This window comes from Macrobrachium nipponense, chromosome 13, assembly GCF_015104395.2.
Source record: "Macrobrachium nipponense isolate FS-2020 chromosome 13, ASM1510439v2, whole genome shotgun sequence".
NCBI classification, from domain to species: Eukaryota; Metazoa; Arthropoda; class Malacostraca; order Decapoda; family Palaemonidae; genus Macrobrachium; species Macrobrachium nipponense.
In genome coordinates this window covers 89591450-89611854 of record NC_087206.1, presented here as the reverse complement: position 1 = coordinate 89611854, position 20405 = coordinate 89591450, and the positions used below count along the sequence as shown (strand labels likewise).

Below are 20405 nucleotides of genomic sequence, written 5' to 3'. Positions count from 1 at the left end.
CAATAAGTCCTTTTACTTGGATTCAACCAGTCTTTGAAGTCTGTGCGATAAGCTGCTGATGTGTGTTTATGACATATTTTACTGTAGTATGGATGCAGCCTAATGAGTACAGGATTGTTATACGTATACACATAGTTAGCTATATGCAACCAACCAAACAAAACAAAATCTTAAAGGTACATTGACAAAAAATATGTGAAGTCTGTGATATAGTTCATATTGCATTAGGAATAGGATGGTAGATGGTAAATAATAAAACATATTGGTTTCTCCACCAAGAAACAATAATGGTCATTAAGATAAAATGTTAAGTAGGGGAGAGTGGGGCACATTGAACATATTTTTGTGATTCTCTCGCTCTACGAAAATTTTTCTGGAACATTTTGGTCTAGTACTTATCATAAAAAAGTTCTACCATTACATTAGGCTAATTATTCTGTGAAGCACATGGGGTTCTTAAAATCTCTTGGAGGTGTACTTTAAGGTTAAAAAAACAAATGCCAAATTGGTTCAATCTGCCCCATAGGTGGGGTACATTGAACATACCTAAGGGCAGCATAATCCATGTTACTTATAGAAGGAAGTAGAAGTACAATTTGTTTATTTGTGTAAATGTAGGCCTATTCATTAGTTCCATGTATATAAATAGAGATAAAATATCCTCTTTGGTTTCACAAAATCCTAACACAAACTTTTCTTTGGGTTCATTAAGCTAATTTCTTATGGATAAGCTATTCTACAATTAAGCTAACAAGATCTGCCATCTTTGGCATGGCTCTTTTATAATGGGATTTATAAATCACACATCTTTGGCATGAAACTGTAATAATTGGGTTTATGAATCTCACTTGAGATAAATCACTAAACAATTATGGTAAAGAAATAATTATCTGTCCTCAGGCGGTCGTGCAAGCGGTTCCGGTCTCCCAGGTCGGTAAGCCTTCGACATCTAAGGCTCAACCGCGGCAACAGTTTGTCCTAGTACAAACTCCACCGGCTTAGCAGCCTTCGACCTCGACAGCCATAGTGACCTCCCCAGCCTTCAACCCCGCCTACGAGTTGTGAGACGCATTTCGTGGCTACAATAGGCATGCCGGAAGTAGCAGGGCCAGAGGTGGCACCCGGCTACGAGGCGGACCAAGAGGTAGAGGCTTCCGCGGAGGCAGAGGTAGCAGACCTGCAGCCAGCCAGTGAGAACCCACAGGTGGGAGGGAGATTATATCTCTTCCGGGACCATTGGACCTTCAATCCATGGGCCCACAGTATAGTCTCAAAAGGTCTGGGGTGGAAATGGGAGAAAGGGCCCCCTCCGCCAGTCAGTTTTTACCAGATGCCAACGGCGGACCTTATAGGCTATACCAAAGATCTCCTGCAGAAGAGTCTATAAAGAAAGTAAAACGCCTAAAGTTTCAAGGACGTCTGTTCAGTGTCCCAAAGAAGGACTCAGACAAAAGAAGAGTTGATTCTGGACTTGTCCCGTCTCAACTCATATATTCATTGCGACAGATTTCGCAGACGGACCTCTATAGATCTTACAGACGCTTACTATCATGTTCCGATAGCAAGGAACTACTCTCCGTACCTAGGCTTCAAGCTAGGAAAGCAGGCTTACTCATTCAGTCATGCCATTCGGGCTCAACATTGTGCCCAGGGTATTCACCAAACTAGGAGAGACAATAGTTCAAGAACTAAGGACTCGAGGGGTAGTGTTAGTAGCCTATCTAGACGACTGGCTCATTTGGGCAGCCATCATCGACGAGTGCCGCAAAGCAACAGCCAAGGTGATAAAATTCTTGGAATTTCTGGGTTTCCAGATAAACAGGGAAAAATCTCTGCTCGTTCCGGCTTCCCGCTTCCAATGGCTGGGAATCCAATGGGACCTAATCAAGCACAAGCTCTGTCTCCCACCCAAGAAGGTCAAGGAGATAGCGATGGCTACGAAACAGTTCCTCAAGAACAAAAAGGCTTCTTGGCGTACCCAAGAGAGAATCCTAGGTTCGCTACATTTTGCGTCGGTGACGGACGTCCTATTGAAAGCCACATTGAAGGATATCAATCGAGTCTGGAGAAAGAGAGCCAACATCAATCTCAGGGACAAGATCTCCGTAATTGCACCCATTTTGACAAAAAGGCTTCGTCCATGGACGGAACGCCGGAACCTGGCCAAGTCAGTACCACTGCAATTCCCTCTGCCGTCTCTAACCATCCACACGGACGTATCTCTGAGCGGCTGGGGAGGATACTCGCAATACAAGAAAGTTCAAGGAACATGGTCGGATATGTTCCACCAGTTCCACATCAATTTTCTAGAAGCGATGGCAGTTTTCCTGACCCTAAAGCGACTGTCTCAGCCAGAAACAGTCATATATGGCTAGTCTCGTACAGTTTAGTAGTAGTCCACTACATAAACAGAGGAGGCTCCAGGTCAAGCAAACTAAATCATGTATTGATTGCGATATTTTCGTTGGCGGCGAAAAATCATTGGCACCTGTCAGCAACTCACTTGGCAGGAGTAAAGAATGTTATCGCAGACGCACTTTCCAGGACAACTCCGCTGGAATCGGAGTGGTCCCTGGACAGGAAGTCGTTCCGGTGGATTTGCAATCAAATCCTGGATCTTCAAGTAGACCTATTCGCCACGGAATCCAATCACAAACTACCATGTTACGTGGCACCCAACCTGGACCCTCTAGCTTACGCCACAGATGCGATGTCCATAGATTGGAACAATTGGCAGAAGATTTACCTATTTCCAGCGGTGAATCTTCTGATGAAGGTCCTGCACAAGCTAAGATCTTTCACAGGACAGGTAGCATTAGTGGCACCCAACTGGCCAAGGAGCAACTGGTTTCCGCTTCTTCTAGAACCGAATCTCCGGCCCAAACGGATCCCCGTCCGGAACTGACACAGGTAGTACAAACTCAAGACTGTGTCAGCTTCCTCAAGAATTCTGAGTGCCCTAACTTTATGGACTTCATGAAGTTTGCAGCCCAAAAGGACGCTAGTATTGATCCACTTAACATCTTATTCATAGAATCAGATAAAAGAGAATCAACGCTCAGGCAGTATGATTCAGCAGTAAAGAAGTTGGCCATTTTTCTAAAAGATTCAGCTGCTCAAAATATGACTACAAATCTGGCAATTTCGTTCTTTAGAACTCTGAGAAAGGCCTAGCCGTTAGTACCATTACTACGATCAAATCGGCCTTAAGGAAGACTTTTCAGCTTGGCTTTAATATTAACTTGTCAGATTCATACTTCTCTTCGATTCTAAGAGCATGTGCCCGTCTGAGACCAATAGACCACCCTCATAAGGTCTCTTGGATTTTGAATGACTTACTTAAATTAGCCTCAGACACTGATAATGAGTCATGCTCATATATAACCCTTCTCAGAAAGACCTTATTCTTAATGGGCCTGGCTTCAGGTGCCAGAATATCTGAACTCTCGGCTCTCTCTAGAAATCCAGATCATATTGAATTCCTCCCGTCGGGTGAAGTATTACTATCCCAGATCGGAAGTTCTTGGCTAAGAACGAGGACCCACAAAACAGATGGGCTCCATGGAAAATTATTCCTCTGACACAGGACTCATCATTGTGTCCTGTCGTTACCCTTAAATCCTTTTTGGCCAGGACTTCTGAAAAATCTTCAGGCCCCCTTTTCATTAGAGAGAAAGGTGGTACGATTTCTCTTAAAGGTATTAGACAACAAATACTCTACTTTATTAAACAGGCCAGCCCGGATTCAATCCCACACGTCCATGACATCCGAGCAGTGGCTACCTCCATTAACTATTTTCACAATATGAATTTTGAAGACCTGAAGAAATATACAGGTTGGAAATCTCCAGCAGTATTTAAACGCCACTATCTCAAAAACTTTGAGGCCCTTAAATTCTCAACAGTGGCTGCAGGGAGCATAGTCTCCCCTGAATGACCGAGTCTTATCAACTCCTTCCCTTAGCCCCTTTTTCTTAGTCCTTTTTCCCATTAATACTCTCTCCTTCCTACCTGCCTCGCTCGTCCTTCCTACCTGCCTCGCTCGTATTCCCTGCCAACCCTCTCACTTCCGGGCCAGGCTGGTTGGTTTGCCATCCCGTCACTGGAACATGTACATAGTGTTGAGACCATATTGGTATCACTGACCTGTCTTTACATACCTTTTGTATATTGCTTCAGATACCATTCTTTAAATTGTCTTATTATTATCTTATTATTGCTAGTTTTAAGCCATACTTTAAGTTCTAGTGTAATTAGTAAGTACAGTGCATTAAATTTACTCTTTTAGTGAACCTTAGGTTTCATTATCCCCCCTTTTTATATACTCGTTTGGTATCTGTTAAGCTTGGGTGGAAATTCTCTGATACTTTTTCACCGGCAGACACAGGTCGAACCCAGAAAAGGGATTTTGACAAAGGAAAAATCTATTTCTGGGGGAAGACCTGTGTCGCCCGGTGAACTCATCCCTTCTTTCCCCACCCTTAACCAGCCAAGCTTGGGTGTCTATTCCAGGAATGAAGATGGCGGGCGGGTAGTGGTAGTAGTAGTAGCGAGAGCGAGCGGAAGGTAAGGGGAGCAGCCTTTGTAACGGCTCTTGCCGTGGGAGGGACTTTGGAGAGGAATCCTCTAATTGGCAGAAGACCTGTGAGTAGTGGCTTCCACTCGCCCATATGCTTATACCGATGCTCTTGGGCTGTTCAAGCTGAGGGTAGTAACTTCAGCATACCATGCTAGCTTTTTCTCTGGTATATTTAGGATCTATTTATACTTAGAAAAGTGAGCTACAGGAACTTTTCACCGGGCGACACAGGTCTTCCCCCAGAAATAGATTTTTCCTTTGTCAAAATCCCTCATCTGATCCACTAGGTACACCAGTCATGTGACTGAGAGTATCTGGTAAAGGAATATTATGAGAAGGATTGTTACTCACCTCTGAATATTTACTTAGAAGGTTAAAAATCCAAGAAACGTCCTGTGGCACGTGGCCACTACACTTTGGCTAACACCTTATTGGTCATAAAGTGAGTCATCAACAGAGGGTTCTTGCATGGGAGACATCTAGTGGCAAAATAGAAAACTGTTCCTGAAAAGTCCAATGGTTCAATGTGCCCCTATGTTCAAGGTGTCCCACTCTCCCCTAATAAAAAAAAAAAAAAAATTGGTGGTGTCTTCCAAGAAATGATAATGGCCATAAAAAAAAACTATCATCACAAAGTTTAAATGAAATGAAAATGCACAAAAACTGTCACATCACATTTTACCAGTGAGAATAATGTCCAGTCCAGTTTTTGTGCCTTGAGGCTTTAGCCTTTATTGAAAGAAGGATTTAACCTTAACTGAAATAATGTAAAACCAAATAATAGTTATTAAGAAACTGAAGTTGTGTTTCATTAAGCAATGATATGCAATAGAATCTACATAATGTTAAAGTTTGTCTGTGTAATTGTTACGGGCAATAGACAGACATTACCACCAACAAGAAAGTTGGATCTTGGTTTAGACACTGATTTGTTTTGTCAGCATGATTACATGAAATCTAACTTGACAGATTTTGGTGAAAACATTCAATACGTGAACCTTCAAGTATGGTGATTTTTTTTATTGGTACATATACTGTTGAAGCACTGACCTTTCCCTAAATGGATATTAATAAAAAAAATGTTATTGTTATAATACAATTAAGTTTGTTCATACTTACCTGGCAGATATATATATAGCTGTATTTTCTGACGTCCGACAGAATTTCAAAACTCGCGGCACACGTAGTGGGCGGCCAGGTGGTAGTACCCATTCCCGCCGCTGGGAGGCGGATATCAGGAACCATTCCCATTTTCTGTTCATATTTTATTCATGACCCTTGTCTCCTGAGGGGAGGAGGGTGGGCACTCTAATTATATATATCTGCCAGGTAAGTATGAACAAACTTAATTGTAGTATAACAATAACATTTTGTTCATGAAACTTACCTGTCAGATATATATATAGCTGAATCCCACCTTCGGATGGTGGGTAGAGACAGAATAGGATTTTTAGGAAACTTAAATTAAGTAAAAGATTTACTTCTTGGTTCCTTACCTGATAGCAAAGTAGACTCTGTGATTACTGTCACTTAAGCCTGCTTCTGCTTTTATCAGAGTTGCCAGCCAGGTGTGGACCTGTAGTGCTGGTGCACTCTGGATGCTCTGTCAACGGGGACGTGACCTCAATGTGACAAGACCATCTAGCCAAACATATGGAAGTAACACAGCAACCGACCACCACCTGACCAACTAACCAAAAAACCCCTGACAGTTAAACTAAAGAATGGGAGATTTCCACAGAAGATCTCACCATCAACCAAAAACACAAAAAAAAAAACTAACCTAAACTAAGCTAAGGGATAGGGAGAGAGCTACCTTCAGCCCCCAAAACTGTGTCTGCCGAAATGTAAGGCCCCAAAGAACTACAGTTCTCGTAAATCGTTCTCACATCCCGGAGGTAAAGTGAGGCGAATACGGAATTGCTCCTCCAAAAGGTGCTATCACGGATATCTTTGATAGACATATTCCTTTGGAAGGCAAGAGAAGTAGCTACGGCTCTGACTTCGTGAGCTTTCACTTTAAAAGAGGCTCAAATCAGTCTTCTGGCAAGATGAATGAGCCTCTTTAATGACGTCCCTCAAGAAGAAAGCCACAGCATTCTTCGACAACGGCAAATCTGGTCTCTTCACCGAGCACCAGAGATTACCTGAGGGACCTCTTATCTCTTTAGTTCTATTAACATAGAACTTGAGAGCCCTGACAGGGCACAGGGCTCTCTCTGGTTCTTGACCCACGAGACCCGACATACCTTTGATTTCAAAGCTCCTCGGCCAAGGATTAGACGGGTTCTCGTTTTTTGCCAAGAAAGACGGGCTCAACGAGCAGACAGCGTTGTCCCCCTTGAAGCCCACTAGGCCTACTGAACGCTTGGATTTCACTAACTCTCTTCGCCGTCGCCAGAGAAGCTAGGAAAAGCGCTTTCCTCGTCAAGTCCCTTAGAGAAGCTTCATGGAGAGGCTCAAAGGGACTTAGCATTAGATGTTTCAAAACCACATCGAGATTCCATGAGGGTGGTCTTGCCTGTGGAATCTTGGAGGTTTCGAACGACCTTAAGAGATCGTGTAGATCCTTATTGTCGGAGAGGTCCAGTCCTCTGTGGCGAAAAACGGCAGACAACATACTCCTATAACCTTTAATTGTAGGAACTGCCAATTTCTGCACATTTCTTAAATAGAGTAGGAAATCTGCTATCTGGTTCACAGAGGTCGTGGAAGAGGAAATTCCTTCCTTTTTGCACCATGCCCTGAAGGAGGCCCACTTAGACTGGTAGACAGCTCTTGAAGAGGCTCTTCGAGCATTAGCGATTGCTCTCGCAGCTGCCTTTGAAAAGCCTCTCGCTCTGGCCAACTTTTCGATAGTCTGAACGCAGTCAGAGCCAGAGCGGAGAGGTTTTGGTGATACCTTTTGAAGTGAGGCTGTCTGAGTAGATCTCTCCTCCAGGGCAACGTTCTTGGGAAGTCCACAAGGAAAGTCATGACCTCTGTGAACCACTCTCTTGCTGGCCACATCGGGGCAATCAGAGTCAACCTTGTCCCTTCTGAAGCTGCGAACTTCCTCATGACCTCCCCCATGATCTTGAATGGGGGAAAGGCGTAAAGATCCAGGTCTGTCCAGTTCCAGAGCAACGCGTCCACCGCAATTGCCCCTGGATCCAGAACCGGGGAGCAATACAGAGGAAGCCTCTTCGTCCTCGACGTAGCGAACAGGTCGACTAGAGGACGTCCCCACAATCTCCATAATTGTTGACAGACTTCCTGGTGCAAGGTCCATTCTGTTGGCAGAATCTGATTTCGTCGACTGAGAAGGTCCGCCCTGACATTCTGAACCCCTGCCACGAATCTCGTCAGGATCTTGATGTGCCTTGCGTCTGCCCATAGCAGAACTTCCCTCGCAAGGAGAAAAAGGGATCTGGAGTGAGTTCCTCCCTGATTCTTTGTAGATATGCAAGGGCTGGTGGTACTGTCTGAGTTGACTTGAACGACCTTGCCTGACAGTTTGTCTTCGAAGAACTGCAGCGACAGGAATATCGCTGCCAGTTCCTTTACATTGATGTGCCAGGCTACCTGTTCCCCTCTCCAGGAGCCTGACACTTCCTCCCCCCCTAGTGTTGCTCCCCAACCGGAAATGGAAGTGTCTGAGAACAACACTAGGTCGGGGCTCAGAAGATTTAGGGAGAAGCCCTCTCGCAACTTCTGAGGGTCGAGCCACCATCTTAAGTGGTCTTTTACTTTGTTTGAGATCCTTAGGATCGCATTCAGGTCCTCCTTCGACTTCCATTCTTCCGCAAGGAAAAATTGAAGAGGCCTGAGGTGCAGTCTTCCCAGCGAGACAAACTTTTCCAGCGAGGAAATGGTGCCCAGCAGACTCATCCACTCCCTCGCCGAACAAGCTTCTCTCCCTAGGAAGGCTGCGACTTTCTCTAAACCCAGCCGCTGACGTTCCTGGGATGGAAACGCCCGAAAAGCCACTGAATCCATCTGAATCCCCAGATACACGATGGACTGTGTCGGGGTCAGATGCGACTTTTCGGAGTTGACCAAAAGACCCAGAGATTTTGCTAGGGCTAACGTCAACTGAAGGTCCTTCAGACATTTTCGTCTCGACGATGCTCTGATCAGCCAATCGTCGAGGTAGAGGGATATCCTGATCCCTGAAGAATGGAGCCACTTCGCTACATTCCTCATTATCATTGTAAAAACCATCGGGGCCGTGCTGAGACCGAAACAAAGGGCTCTGAATTGCCAAACCCTGTTGTCTAAGACGAATCTCAGGTACTTCCTTGAAAGAGGGTGGACGGGGACGTGAAAGTACGCGTCCTGCAGGTCCAGAGACACCATCCAGTCGCCAGGTCTCAAGGCTCCTAGCACTGACTGAGGCGTCTCCATTTTGAACTTGATCTTCTCCACAAAAAGATTGAGCCTGCTCACATCCAGGACTGGGCGCCAACCCGACGACTGCTTCGGTACCAGGAAAATCCTGTTGTAGAAGCCCGGTGACCCCAGGTCCAAGACTTGCTCCACCGCTCTTTTTTCGACCATCTGGTCTAAAAGATCGAAAAGGATACTTTTCTTCTCTCCCTGATAAGACGGAGAGAGGTCTCTGGGAGTTGATGTTAAAGGAGGAGGATGTAAAAAGGGGATCTTGTACCCCTGCTCTACGATCTTGAGAGTCCAAGGATCCGCCCCTCTCTGCCTCCATGCCTCCGCAAAGAACTTCAGCCTGGCCCCGACTGGCGTCTGAAGGACAAGATCTTCATTTGGTGGATTTCGGTTTAAATGAAGCTCTTCCTCTCGAAAAACCTCTCCCTCGAGGAGCTGCTCTCGAGGGGGGTGCCCCACGAAAGGGTTTGACTTTCTTCGGGGGTTTACCGAATGAAGATGTGGAAGGAACTGCTGGGCGTCTTGAAGACTGTACCAAGAGGTCCTGGGTCGCCTTCTCCTGCAAACTCGTTGCAAGATCCTTTACCATAGCCTGGGGGAAGAGATGGTCCGAAAGAGGCGCAAAGAGCAATTCCGCTTTCTGAGCAGGAGAAACCGACTTCGCGGTAAAATTACATAAAAGAGCTCTTTTCTTTAGGAAAGCCGTTCCAAAATGAGAAACTAGCTCTTCCGAACCATCCCTGACGGCCTTGTCCATACACGACAACACGCTGGACAGCTCCCCCAGACTGAGAGAATCAGGACTTCTAGACTGAAGGTCCAAAACTCCCAAGCACCAGTCTAAGAAATTAAAGACACTCAAAGTGCGCAGCAGTCCCTTCAAGTGGTGGTCCGTCTCCACAGGAGTCCAGGACACCTTAGCAGACGATAATAGGGACCTCCTCTGAGCGTCCACTAAACTGGAGAAGTCCCCAAGAGCGGACGAAGGAACCTTTACTTCCACGTCCTCCTTAGTTTCATACCAAATTCCTCCTTTCCCGGAGAGTCTAGAGGGAGGAAGGGCGAAAGTGGTCTTGCCCTGGTCCTTCCTTCGAGACATAAAATCTTGTAGCTTCTTGAAAGCCCTCTTGGTCGAAAGCGACGTCTTCATTTCGACGAACTCAGGGGTCTAACAGACTTAGAAGACGAAAGTTGAGAGGGAGGAGACCTAGGGGCTGCCGGCTGAAACTTATCCCCGAAGGATGAACGTAACAGCCGCACAAGAACCTTAAGTCCGAGACAGCTGAAGCTACAGGAGGTTCTTCTTCGACTGAACTCCCTGGACTACTAAGTTCCCCTTCCTCCCTAAGAGGAACTGGAGAACGTCCATCCGGAGAGGGCGTACGTCCAGCAGTCTCAGGCCTGAACAAAGACTTCCGTTGAGTGGAAGTCCCCGCTTCAGGTACGGAATCGCCCTTACGACGATCCTTTGAAGGACTGACATCCTGCGAACGTAGCGCGTCCTTTGAAGCAACGGGAACTGTCTTACCAGACACGTCCCTACGAGAGGAAGCGCGAGCTTCCTGACGAGAGGCGCCAAAAGCGTCCTGCTTAGCCAAGCAAGCGTCCTGCTGAGCGTCCTCAAAAGCGTCCTGCCTCGTCCGAAAAGCGTCTTGCTTTGAACGGCGAGCGTCCTGCCGAGCGTCCTCAAAAGCGTCCTGCCGAGAGCGCAAAGCGTCCTGCTTCGAACGGCGAGCGTCCTCAGCGCCCTGCGAGAGCGCAAAGCGTCCTGCCGAGAGCGCAAAAGCGTCCTGCCGAGCGTCCTCCACAGCGTGAGCGAAAGATCTACTCGGAGAACGAGAACGGTGACGATCCGGAGGTGGAGAGAGAGACGAACGAGACGAGAGAGAATGAGACTGCTTCGTCCTCTTGACGGGCAGCCTAACGTCCTTTCTCCGCTTAGGCTCGACTGCTGGGCGAGTCCTTTGAGCCATGAGAGACGTAATCTGGTCCTGAAGGGACACAAGGATATCCTTCATAGGTGACGAAGGAGCAGAAGAAGGGGCAGGACTGACCCTGCGAGAAGGCGAGGGGCGAGGGGACGCCTCCTTCCTTCTAGCAGGTACAGCTACCTGCATCTCGGGTGAACACGCCTGTGCGCGGAAACCAACGTCCTCGTCGGTTGAGACTCTACCTCTCTTCTGAGGAGGAAAAGCGTCATACGCGTCCTCTGACGAAAGTGGCGACATAGGACGGGAAGCGTCCTCAAAACGAAAAGTCCTTTTCAACGGACGCGAGTCTCTCCGAGCGCTCCACCCCTTGCGCGGGGAGGACGCTTCGGAGGACGAAAAGCAATCCTTCAGGACGCGCGCGGGGTCGTGCGCGCTCCTTGGCAGCCTGGGACTTAGCAACAAGGCCTGCCGAAGGGACGCCAGATCGGTGGGGTAGCCCCCGTAACCCTCTTGCGGCTTTCGACATACCCACTCCCTGAGTCCTGGGAGTCCGATAGAGGTCTAGGCCTAGAGGCATTATGGGGCCGATCTGACGCCCCCTCCACAACACTAGGGGCACTATCACAAACTTTCACAGGGCCAGTTTCTAAGGCCAACACTTTCGATTCAAGAGCGCGAATAGACTCAAGAATCAGAGAAAGGGTGTTACCTTCTCCAGACACAGCACTAGGGCCCGAAGGCAACAAAACAGGATTAGGTTGAACAAAATCTACCGGTGTTAGAGGAGGAGAAATGTTACATTCCTTACCTTTTGTAGAACTGCTCTTGGAGGAAGACCTCCTGACTCTATCGCGCTCCAATTTACGTCGATAGGTCTCATACATCTTCCATTTACCATCTGACAAATCCTTGCATTCATTGCACCGATCATCAACCAAGCAAACATGCCCCCTGCATTCCATACAAACTGTGTGAGGATCAACTGAAGGTTTAAGAAGCCTCGCCTTACATTCACTCCTCACACACACTCTGAAACTCCCAGTACTTGATCCCGACATCATGTACACAGAAAAGCCAATCCAAAATCAAAAACCAATCCACTATTACGCGTGCCAATCCAACAATCCAGAAGTCGATACCAAAAGTCAATCCAGATAATTTAAAGCGAGATAAATAAAAAATCCTAGACGGAGGTACTGCAAACAGTTGTTTCCAGCACCGGCGACAGAAAAAATATGAACAGAAAATGGGAATGGTTCCTGATATCCGCCTCCCAGCGGCGGGAATGGGTACTACCAACTGGCCGCCCACTACGTGTGCCGCGAGTTTTGAAATTCTGTCGGACGTCAGAAAATACAGCTATATATATATCTGACAGGTAAGTTTCATGAACAAAATATCAAGTTCTAGAACCAGTCGCGCAATAGAAAGTGCCACCAAATTTTATCAAAACCTGTTCATTTGTTTTAGGGATATCTTGTTAAAACACACACTTGTTTTTTAAAGTTACCTTTGGGGAGGCTCGCTGTTTTTTTTTTTTTTTTTCCCTCCTTTTTTTTTTGGTACTGACTAAAGCATCTCCAATTTGATTTGCAAAATATCTTGAGAATTTAAAAGTAGCTAATAGTATTGAGAATTGTAAGAACTTGTTATAAATGGTTTTAAGAAAGGTTTGGAAACTGTTTGGGCAATATTAAAGTTAAAAGTCAAAGCCACATCAGCGTTTTCTTTCACCTCTTAGACCTATAGCGTGAACATGGCAGTCTTGTTGATACAAAACTTGATGGCTTGAAAATAAAGGTATTATTTGAGGGGGGAAAACTAATCATTAAGGCAAAAGTTAGGTTCTTTAGCAATTATTGTATCCTTGTTGGCCAGTGGCTCATTATACTATAATACCAAATTTTAAACTGCATTATCAAATTGTTGGCTAGCATTTTCAAAGAGGTTTGAAAGCAGACTTTTCATCAGTTATAGAGGAATAAACTGCAAAAGTCATGTCCAGTTAATGCAGTCCTTCTCTTTGATAGCAAACTACTGTGTGTTTGCAAGACTATCAGGAGAGTTTGTTTACTAATGATGTTTATTCACAAACAGGGAAAATCATCCAGTGTAGCATAAGAAGGCTTTTGTTTTATTAATTTAACAATATTTGTATTATGTAGAACAATGGCAATAGCTCCTCAGAAAAGTGGTGTATGTGTATTTTGATACAATATACTGTAATAAAGCTTGGATAAATTTGTAAAATATACAATGCAGCTGATTCCTTAATTAGCTGATTCAGTTCAGTCAGAAATTCATCTGAGTATACAATAAAGTGGTTTTGGTTCACAGAAAGCCAGATTAAAAAGTAATGCTATGAAGCTCCTACCATGGGGTGTACTGCACACAAGTACAGAGCTGAATTTACAAAGTCTAACCATATGAACTCGATACCCACATAGTACGTAGTTACACACTCATAAATATAGTGGACCCACCGTATTCGCATTCTTCGGATTCGTGGACTCGCACATTCACAGATTTCTTTGGAACATATTCCCCCATTATTCATGGAAAATTCGCCTATTCGCAGTATTTTTCTATGAGAAATATCCACAAATTCCCATGTTTTTTATCAGTTTCATCATAAAATGCACTTTTTGTGATGAAACTATTGAAAAAACCAAGTATACAAATTTGTAGTGGGTTTTTCTTGAGTTTTAACTAATAAAATAGGCCATCTTAAGCATTTTTATAGGGGTTCCAACTATTTGCGGGTTCTAACTATTCAGGGGGGGTGACCACTGTATATAGTTACAAATATAAAGTATTAAAGGAACATTAAAACAATTTTCTCTGTGTATTTATGTTGAAGATATTTAAATTGTACTTTAGTTAGACTGCTTTTATGGAATGATTCAAGTCTCGATACAAAATCAGACATGGCAACAGCTCTGGAGTATATATGACATGTTATTCCAGGGCCCACCAAAAAAAATAAATATAACACAAAGCACACTACATATAAAAATTGGCACTTTCATGAATAGTTGGGTGGGTCTATTGGCTCAGTTAAAATAGGCTGAGTTTTTAGTGGATGTTGCAGATTCAGACTGCAAATATTAGCTATCCGAGATACTAAACATTGTTATAGATTATACTGCGACTTGGTTTTGCAGTTTTCACCAATTACAAACTCTATAGTAACTAAAAGATAAAATCTCTCTACAGACAAATAATCTAGCCAAACTACTGAGCTACAGAAAAGTACATATACAATAAGATTTTCAAGATTGTGAAATTACTATTTTACCTTCAGAGTAAAAGCTTTGCTATTGCTGTTCATGCTTAAACAAGTAGCACATACTACTGAACTCATAAGCATTTTCACAAAGTCCACAACACTGACGACAGGCAAGGACAGATGCACATGAACTGTTTACAGCTACAGCCAGAACCTCTGTAACAGAGAAGACGAAAATTACAAAATAAGAATTCTCTTACATATACAATTGAATAGCAAAATAAATACATAAGGGAAAATAAACCAAAATTACTTTAAAGTACTAAGCTCTAGTAGCAAACGAGAAAGCTATATACAATATACATATACCCACTAATTTTCAATACTGCATTAATAAATATCTATGTGCTGCATCATGAAGCCAGACACCAAGCAAGCTAAAATATTTTAGACAGCATCGCCAATACATGCACTAATACTAACACTAATATCAAAAGTGCTTTCAGGAATTTAATTACCATATTTCAGTGAGATGCAATATCTTAATACCTATGCCATAATTAAATAACAGCCACTAACTTTTTATATGTCAGGAGAACATTGATTATCAATAAAATTACCATAACTCCCCTCAGGCAAAGACAGATTGTCCTGCAATGGGAACTACTAGCTCAATTTAAAGATATCACTTACTTTGGTTTCTGTCAGTACCTTTCTGAGAGAAAAACATTACCTGAGTCTTGGTAATCGGTTCTGATGTGATATGGATTATGATAAATAGCTATGCAAATAAGTGATATTTGTACAGTAAGCATATCCTGGATCAAATTTTTTTCTAAGGAAATATTCCTCTTCAGAAGCATATAAATTTCTAACCTTAACCAAATTTGTTCTTTTTTTGTTCACTCTAAGAGGTGAAGACTTGTCTTGCTTCATCAACTAGAACAGTTGTTACCTTGTCTTACTGAGAAACCTGTTGTTTATTGTCACTGCTGAGCACTTGAGCAACATTGCTGGGGAAGTTGCAAATATAATCAAAATATGCTTCAAATACATTATGTATGGTCATCAGCCGAGTAACGGTTACTTCAATGTAAAGTTGGGTTCAGTACAAAATTCTGAATTAATTAATTTTTGGCAACCTATTATGTAACCTAGGAATTTAACTACGGTCAATAACGGCACCACATACATACTGTTCATTCCCTTTGCTAATAATACTGCCTCATCTCTTTCAAATCCTATGCCTGAGAAAAATTCCCCACACCACTTTATACTTATTGGCAAACCCAGAGCATGTGATCAAACCAAAACACAAGCTAACAGCAATAGAACATACTCATGAAAAGCTGACCAAATTTTGATAAAACTTTACCATGTTAAGGCACATTTACTCAAGTATTTGACTTGTTAGAATGAGTTTACCTATGAATTCTGTCACCACAACATATTAAAGCTTGCTCAAAAGGCTAGCTTATTAAACAAAATAGTATACAACTTAAAGTTATACGTTCAAGATGTGTTTAGATAAAGCAATTAGAACTATCCACTTCACTGTTTTCTTACATTTATAGAACAATTTGTGATGTTATATAGATCTCGGTTGTCAAGTCCCTAAGTCTGCCTATGACTGGCTTTCTGGCAGTAATCTAATTTGTGAATTTCTTTCAGTATTTATCAAAATAAACATCCAGAAATCATAAATTTCATAGTTGTACCCTACAGCTTACGCCAAGAACATTCTGGCAATTCCTATTCTTCAAAAGAAGCCTCAGAAACCTCCCCATTATCATAAAACATTTTAATTTTTAGTGAAAACCTTGATAAAGACAATACAAATACGTACTAAGCAATGACCACAAATCTAAAAACATACCACACTATAATGTTTATATACATTGACCATCATCAGTCATCTCACAATATTATTCCTGGAACCAGTTAATATGAAAAAAAAGAAATATGCAGGAAACATGCCACAATTTTCTTCTTTAAGTAATATATAACAATAAAGTAGTCAGAATAACAGAGGGCCTTATTTCAAATAAACATTTCCATGCGTTGTACTGCATACTACAAGTATTTCTTTCTTTTATTTCAGCTCACAGTGCATAAAGAGAAGCAATGACATTTCTGTAACAAAAAAGCTATAACATATATAATATATAGTAGTACTACTTAGTTGTGGCTCAAAGCCTTACACACAAGTACACAAGCAGAAAATATGTGGCAATGAAAATTTAACATATATACTTGATTAAAAATTAAACAACTTTTGCAATAAAAGTCAAAAGAATAGAAAATTATATTAAAACTAAAGATGTGAAAATGCATATACAAGTATAATAATAGTGCAGTAGGTGTACAAATGTCTCAAGGTGTTACTGGTTGCACTGCATTCATATTCAGTAGCTCAAAGCAAAACAGATGAACTGAAATTCAATTTCTGCCAGATATTCTGTATATAATATCAATACAGGCAGTCCCCGAAATTATGACGCTTTTCAATTACTATACTATTTATCAGAAATAATTTCCAGGTTTACATCTCTTGTTCCAGGGTTCTGACGCCAATACGACTGAAGCAATATGACTCCAAAAGGCAAAATAATCAATAGTTGAAGGTTTTTTTTATGAAAAACACAATAAAAATGCAGTTTACATAGTTTCCAATACAAGTAAAGCATTAAAAGTATGGTTTTCTTAGGATTTTTGAAGATTTTCGATGATGTTCCAGCTTATGGCGATTTTCGGCTTACGACGTGTCTCAAGAACAGAACCCCCATCGTAAACCGGGGGACTGCCTGTATATTTATTATCAATTCTTTGTAACCAAGTCTTCAGTTTTATACTACATCTCAAAACATGACAGTAACACCTCGACTTAATGGCCCCAACTTCGTGGACTTATATACTTATCAGCTACATTTCAATGAATTATTTGCTATGCTACCATTTTAGACAAGATACGTTTATGGATAAATCTCTTGAACAGAATGTTAATTGTAAAGTGCTGGTTAGTTGAGGTTAGGAACTCTGTGAAATTATTATCAGTAAATTATTTAAAAAAAATATTTAGGTGCAGCCATAACATAGGGCCTTTGTTATTTTATGGATTTTGTTACTTATCGGAATGCCTGACTCCTAAGTATATGTTAAGATGAGGTGCTACTGTACTTTGTACTAGGAAATACCATTCAAGAAAATTCATCTGCACAATAAATGTTTAATTTTTTAATTAAATATGAAACTACTGTATAAGACAGTGCTAATAAGCATGTCTTTAAGTACGCAATGTGTTCTTTGACATATTACAGTTGTAAAATTTGAAATGAATATTTTGGCAACAATACACTGAAGATTATTTTATAGCAGACATAAGTATTTAACTGTCTTAATATTCATTGGTCCAAATCACAATCTGAACTATGTGTTTTCCCTGATAAAACTGCTAAACAGGTAAAATGAATTACAGAATACTACTGTAGCCTATATATTTCTGCTATATTTATCATAGCTTATACTGCAATAAATGCAGTATTAAATTAATTAAAGCTCAAATATTTTACATCTTCAAACTGGGTAAAATGGACTAGAGTATATTTGCCAACTAATTTTGAATCGGTGAAAAATTTAAAAAAATATTGTGAACACGCTGAGTAAAAATGAAAAATAAATATTCCTAGCATTAGGTTCTCTTAGTTGCAGTCAGTTTTTTTTATGAATATACATGTTTGCTAATGATGTATTGTTAAAGCATTAGTTTATTGACCATTATCACAAAAAATATGCTGTATGCTGGCAGGTGATTTTAATCCAGATGATGTTACATTATTTTACGGTGACATAAAACTGATATAGTTGATATAAATATATACATCCACATTCAAAACTTGCCTTCTATCAAGAAGTTCCCAAGAAAATGTTATTCTTGTGGTCCATAGAGGCGTTCCAAATCGTGGAGAATGACTTTATCCATCTAGGACAGGGCATGGAATTTTGGAATACCAAATCATTATTAATTTCATTAGTACCACAGTAGTATATATTTGCCAGTAACAACAAAATGAATAAACCACATCACACAGCATTCCATGTGCTAATATACGTGTATGAAATCGTACTCTTTGTTATCTGACAAAACGGATGAGCATTAAGTCACTTGCTAATCTTTTAGTATACGTCCATCATACACAGAATACAGTAATGAACTGTAAACTATTTCACTCACTATTTATATATTAAGAAAAAAGCGTCTTCTCTTTTCTTGTAAAAATATGTAATAATCAAGGTAATTTTTCCATACATAGACATTATTTACAAATTGGCAAAAGCACAAAACAGATAATTACAGTATACAGTAGTACCTCAGGATACGAAATTAATCCGTTCCGAAGCAGCCTTCGTAACTTGATTTTTTTGTATCTTGAACCACATTTTACATATAAATTGCCTAATTCGTTCCAAGCCCTGCAAAAACACCCCAGTAAATTTTATAATAAAGCTAAATTGACCAATAAACAATGAAATATAACAATTTGGACCATTCAATACCTAACTTAAACTACATATACTACTAATATGTACTACATACCTGTAAATAAAGTGTATTAGTGTACATGGTATACTGTACAAGAAATACTGTACGTACATACGTACGTATGTAGTAAAATGTGGAACCTTACCTTTCCAGTGAGGCGATCTCTGAAAGTGGCGACAGAGGAGGAGGACAAATGGCAGAAAACTTGAACACTTAACTGTATGAAACACATTAAAAATGACAAGAAAAATTTACGCTAAACTTTACAAAACACATTAACAAATGGCAGAAATGTTAACACTTAACTTTACAAAAAACTTAAAATTAAATTTTTTTTTTTCTTTTTTTTATTTTTACATTTTTTTTACTTTTTTATACTTTGTTTTTTTTTTTAAATTTCAATTTCTTCACCACCGAATGCATGCCAGTCCGTTTACGGAATTTATCAAACCACCCCCGAGAAGCCTTGAAGTCCGGTGTTGCTGTCGATGTCCCTTCTCCTCCGTCGTCTTCGGCCTGGGCAATCAGATCACCGAATATAGCGCTGGCCTTCTGGCAGATTGCCGTCTCGGTTATCGTATCGCCAGCGATTTCTTTGTCCTCAATCCATAGAAGCAGCAGCCTCTCCATCTCATCATGCACGTGGCTCCTCTTGTTGGACAAAATAGTCATGCCCTTGGAAGGTGTAGCTGCTTTGATGGCTTCTTTCTGCTTAAGAATGGTGCCTATCGTCAATCACTTTCAACTGCATGCCAGCCTCATACTTCTTGATAATCTCCATTTCTGTCTCCATAGAAAGCATCCTCTTCTTTCCGTGAACTTCAGCAACTTTTTTGGGACCCATGACTAACGTACGTAATTAGGTTACTAATTAAGTTCTCACACAACACGATAAAGTACAAAGCAAAATCACGAACATGAATTTACGTTAACAAACTAAATTGTGTATGAACGAACGAATTCCGCATGTTTACGATAAAGATGCTGCTACCGAGTGGCTGAAGAACACCTTTACGTAGAGCACGATGGGAGAGATGCTGACTAATAGGAGAGCAGGATCTTACAGTGGTGATTAGCATCAGGAACCAATGGGAGAGCGGGGGGATGGTGGCAAGTCTACTCAGTTGGCGGCGCGCGAGTTTTAAAATTGTTCTCGCCGGTCCGGGCGAATCTCGGGACTTTACAGTAACACCCTTTCGTAACCTGAATTATTTTCGTATGCAGAGGCAAAAAAATCTTCGTATTTGCTTTCGTAACTTGAATTTTTCGTAAGTAGGGACTTTTGTATTTCGAGGTTCCACTGTACTTAAGAACTACTGTGGTGCATGAATTTTCCATTCTATTTTATTCCTCAAATTCTTTGCTAGCAGCCATATTCTTTGATCTACTGAATATTAATATTAGTTTCATTTTTTAGCTACCATGAAAGATTACACACTAGACTATGTTTTTAATGTCTCAAGAGTGAAATCAATCATGTGTCATTTAGGAACTTGTGGAAGAGATGTGAAAGTCAATGGAAAAAGTTACGTGTGGCATACACGGACTACATAAAACTTATGTGATGTGGAGGGTGTTGAGGATGTTTGGTGTTCAGTACAAAGTAAAATGTCAAGAGATTAAAGAGTTTGTATGATGAAGGCCAAGTTTTATTAAGGTTACACAGAATGGGAAAACTGACTTGGAGTCAAGTTGGTCTTGGATAATCATGTGTTGTCTCCATGATTGTTGAATATCCCTGAGGCT

The 20405-nt window shown here is 41.6% G+C and overlaps 2 protein-coding genes across 8 annotated transcripts in view; one reads left to right on the top strand and one right to left on the bottom strand.

Annotated features, from left to right (window-relative positions):
* LOC135225182 (UPF0696 protein C11orf68 homolog) overlaps positions 1–4292 on the top strand; it is a 39252-nt gene extending 34960 nt beyond the window's left edge. For all 6 annotated transcript variants that reach the window (XM_064264460.1, XM_064264459.1, XM_064264455.1 and 3 more), the window contains exon 3: positions 1–4292. This exon is cut by the window's left edge and continues 899 nt beyond it. The gene's annotated coding sequence lies outside the window, so the exon portion shown is untranslated.
* Positions 4293–13008: 8716 nt separating this feature from the next.
* The window catches only part of LOC135225183 (plasminogen receptor (KT)-like), a 121086-nt gene continuing 113689 nt past the window's right edge, over positions 13009–20405 (bottom strand). Inside the window, exons 6-7 of one of the 2 annotated variants that reach the window (XM_064264461.1) lie at positions 18017–18098; positions 13009–14335 (exon numbers count right to left, since the gene is read on the bottom strand). In XM_064264461.1, the coding sequence (XP_064120531.1) occupies positions 18045–18098 (54 nt within the window). In that variant the 3' untranslated portion in view covers positions 13009–14335; positions 18017–18044. The remainder of the gene's footprint in view (positions 14336–18016; positions 18099–20405) is intronic. The other variant, XM_064264464.1, reaches the window with a different exon arrangement.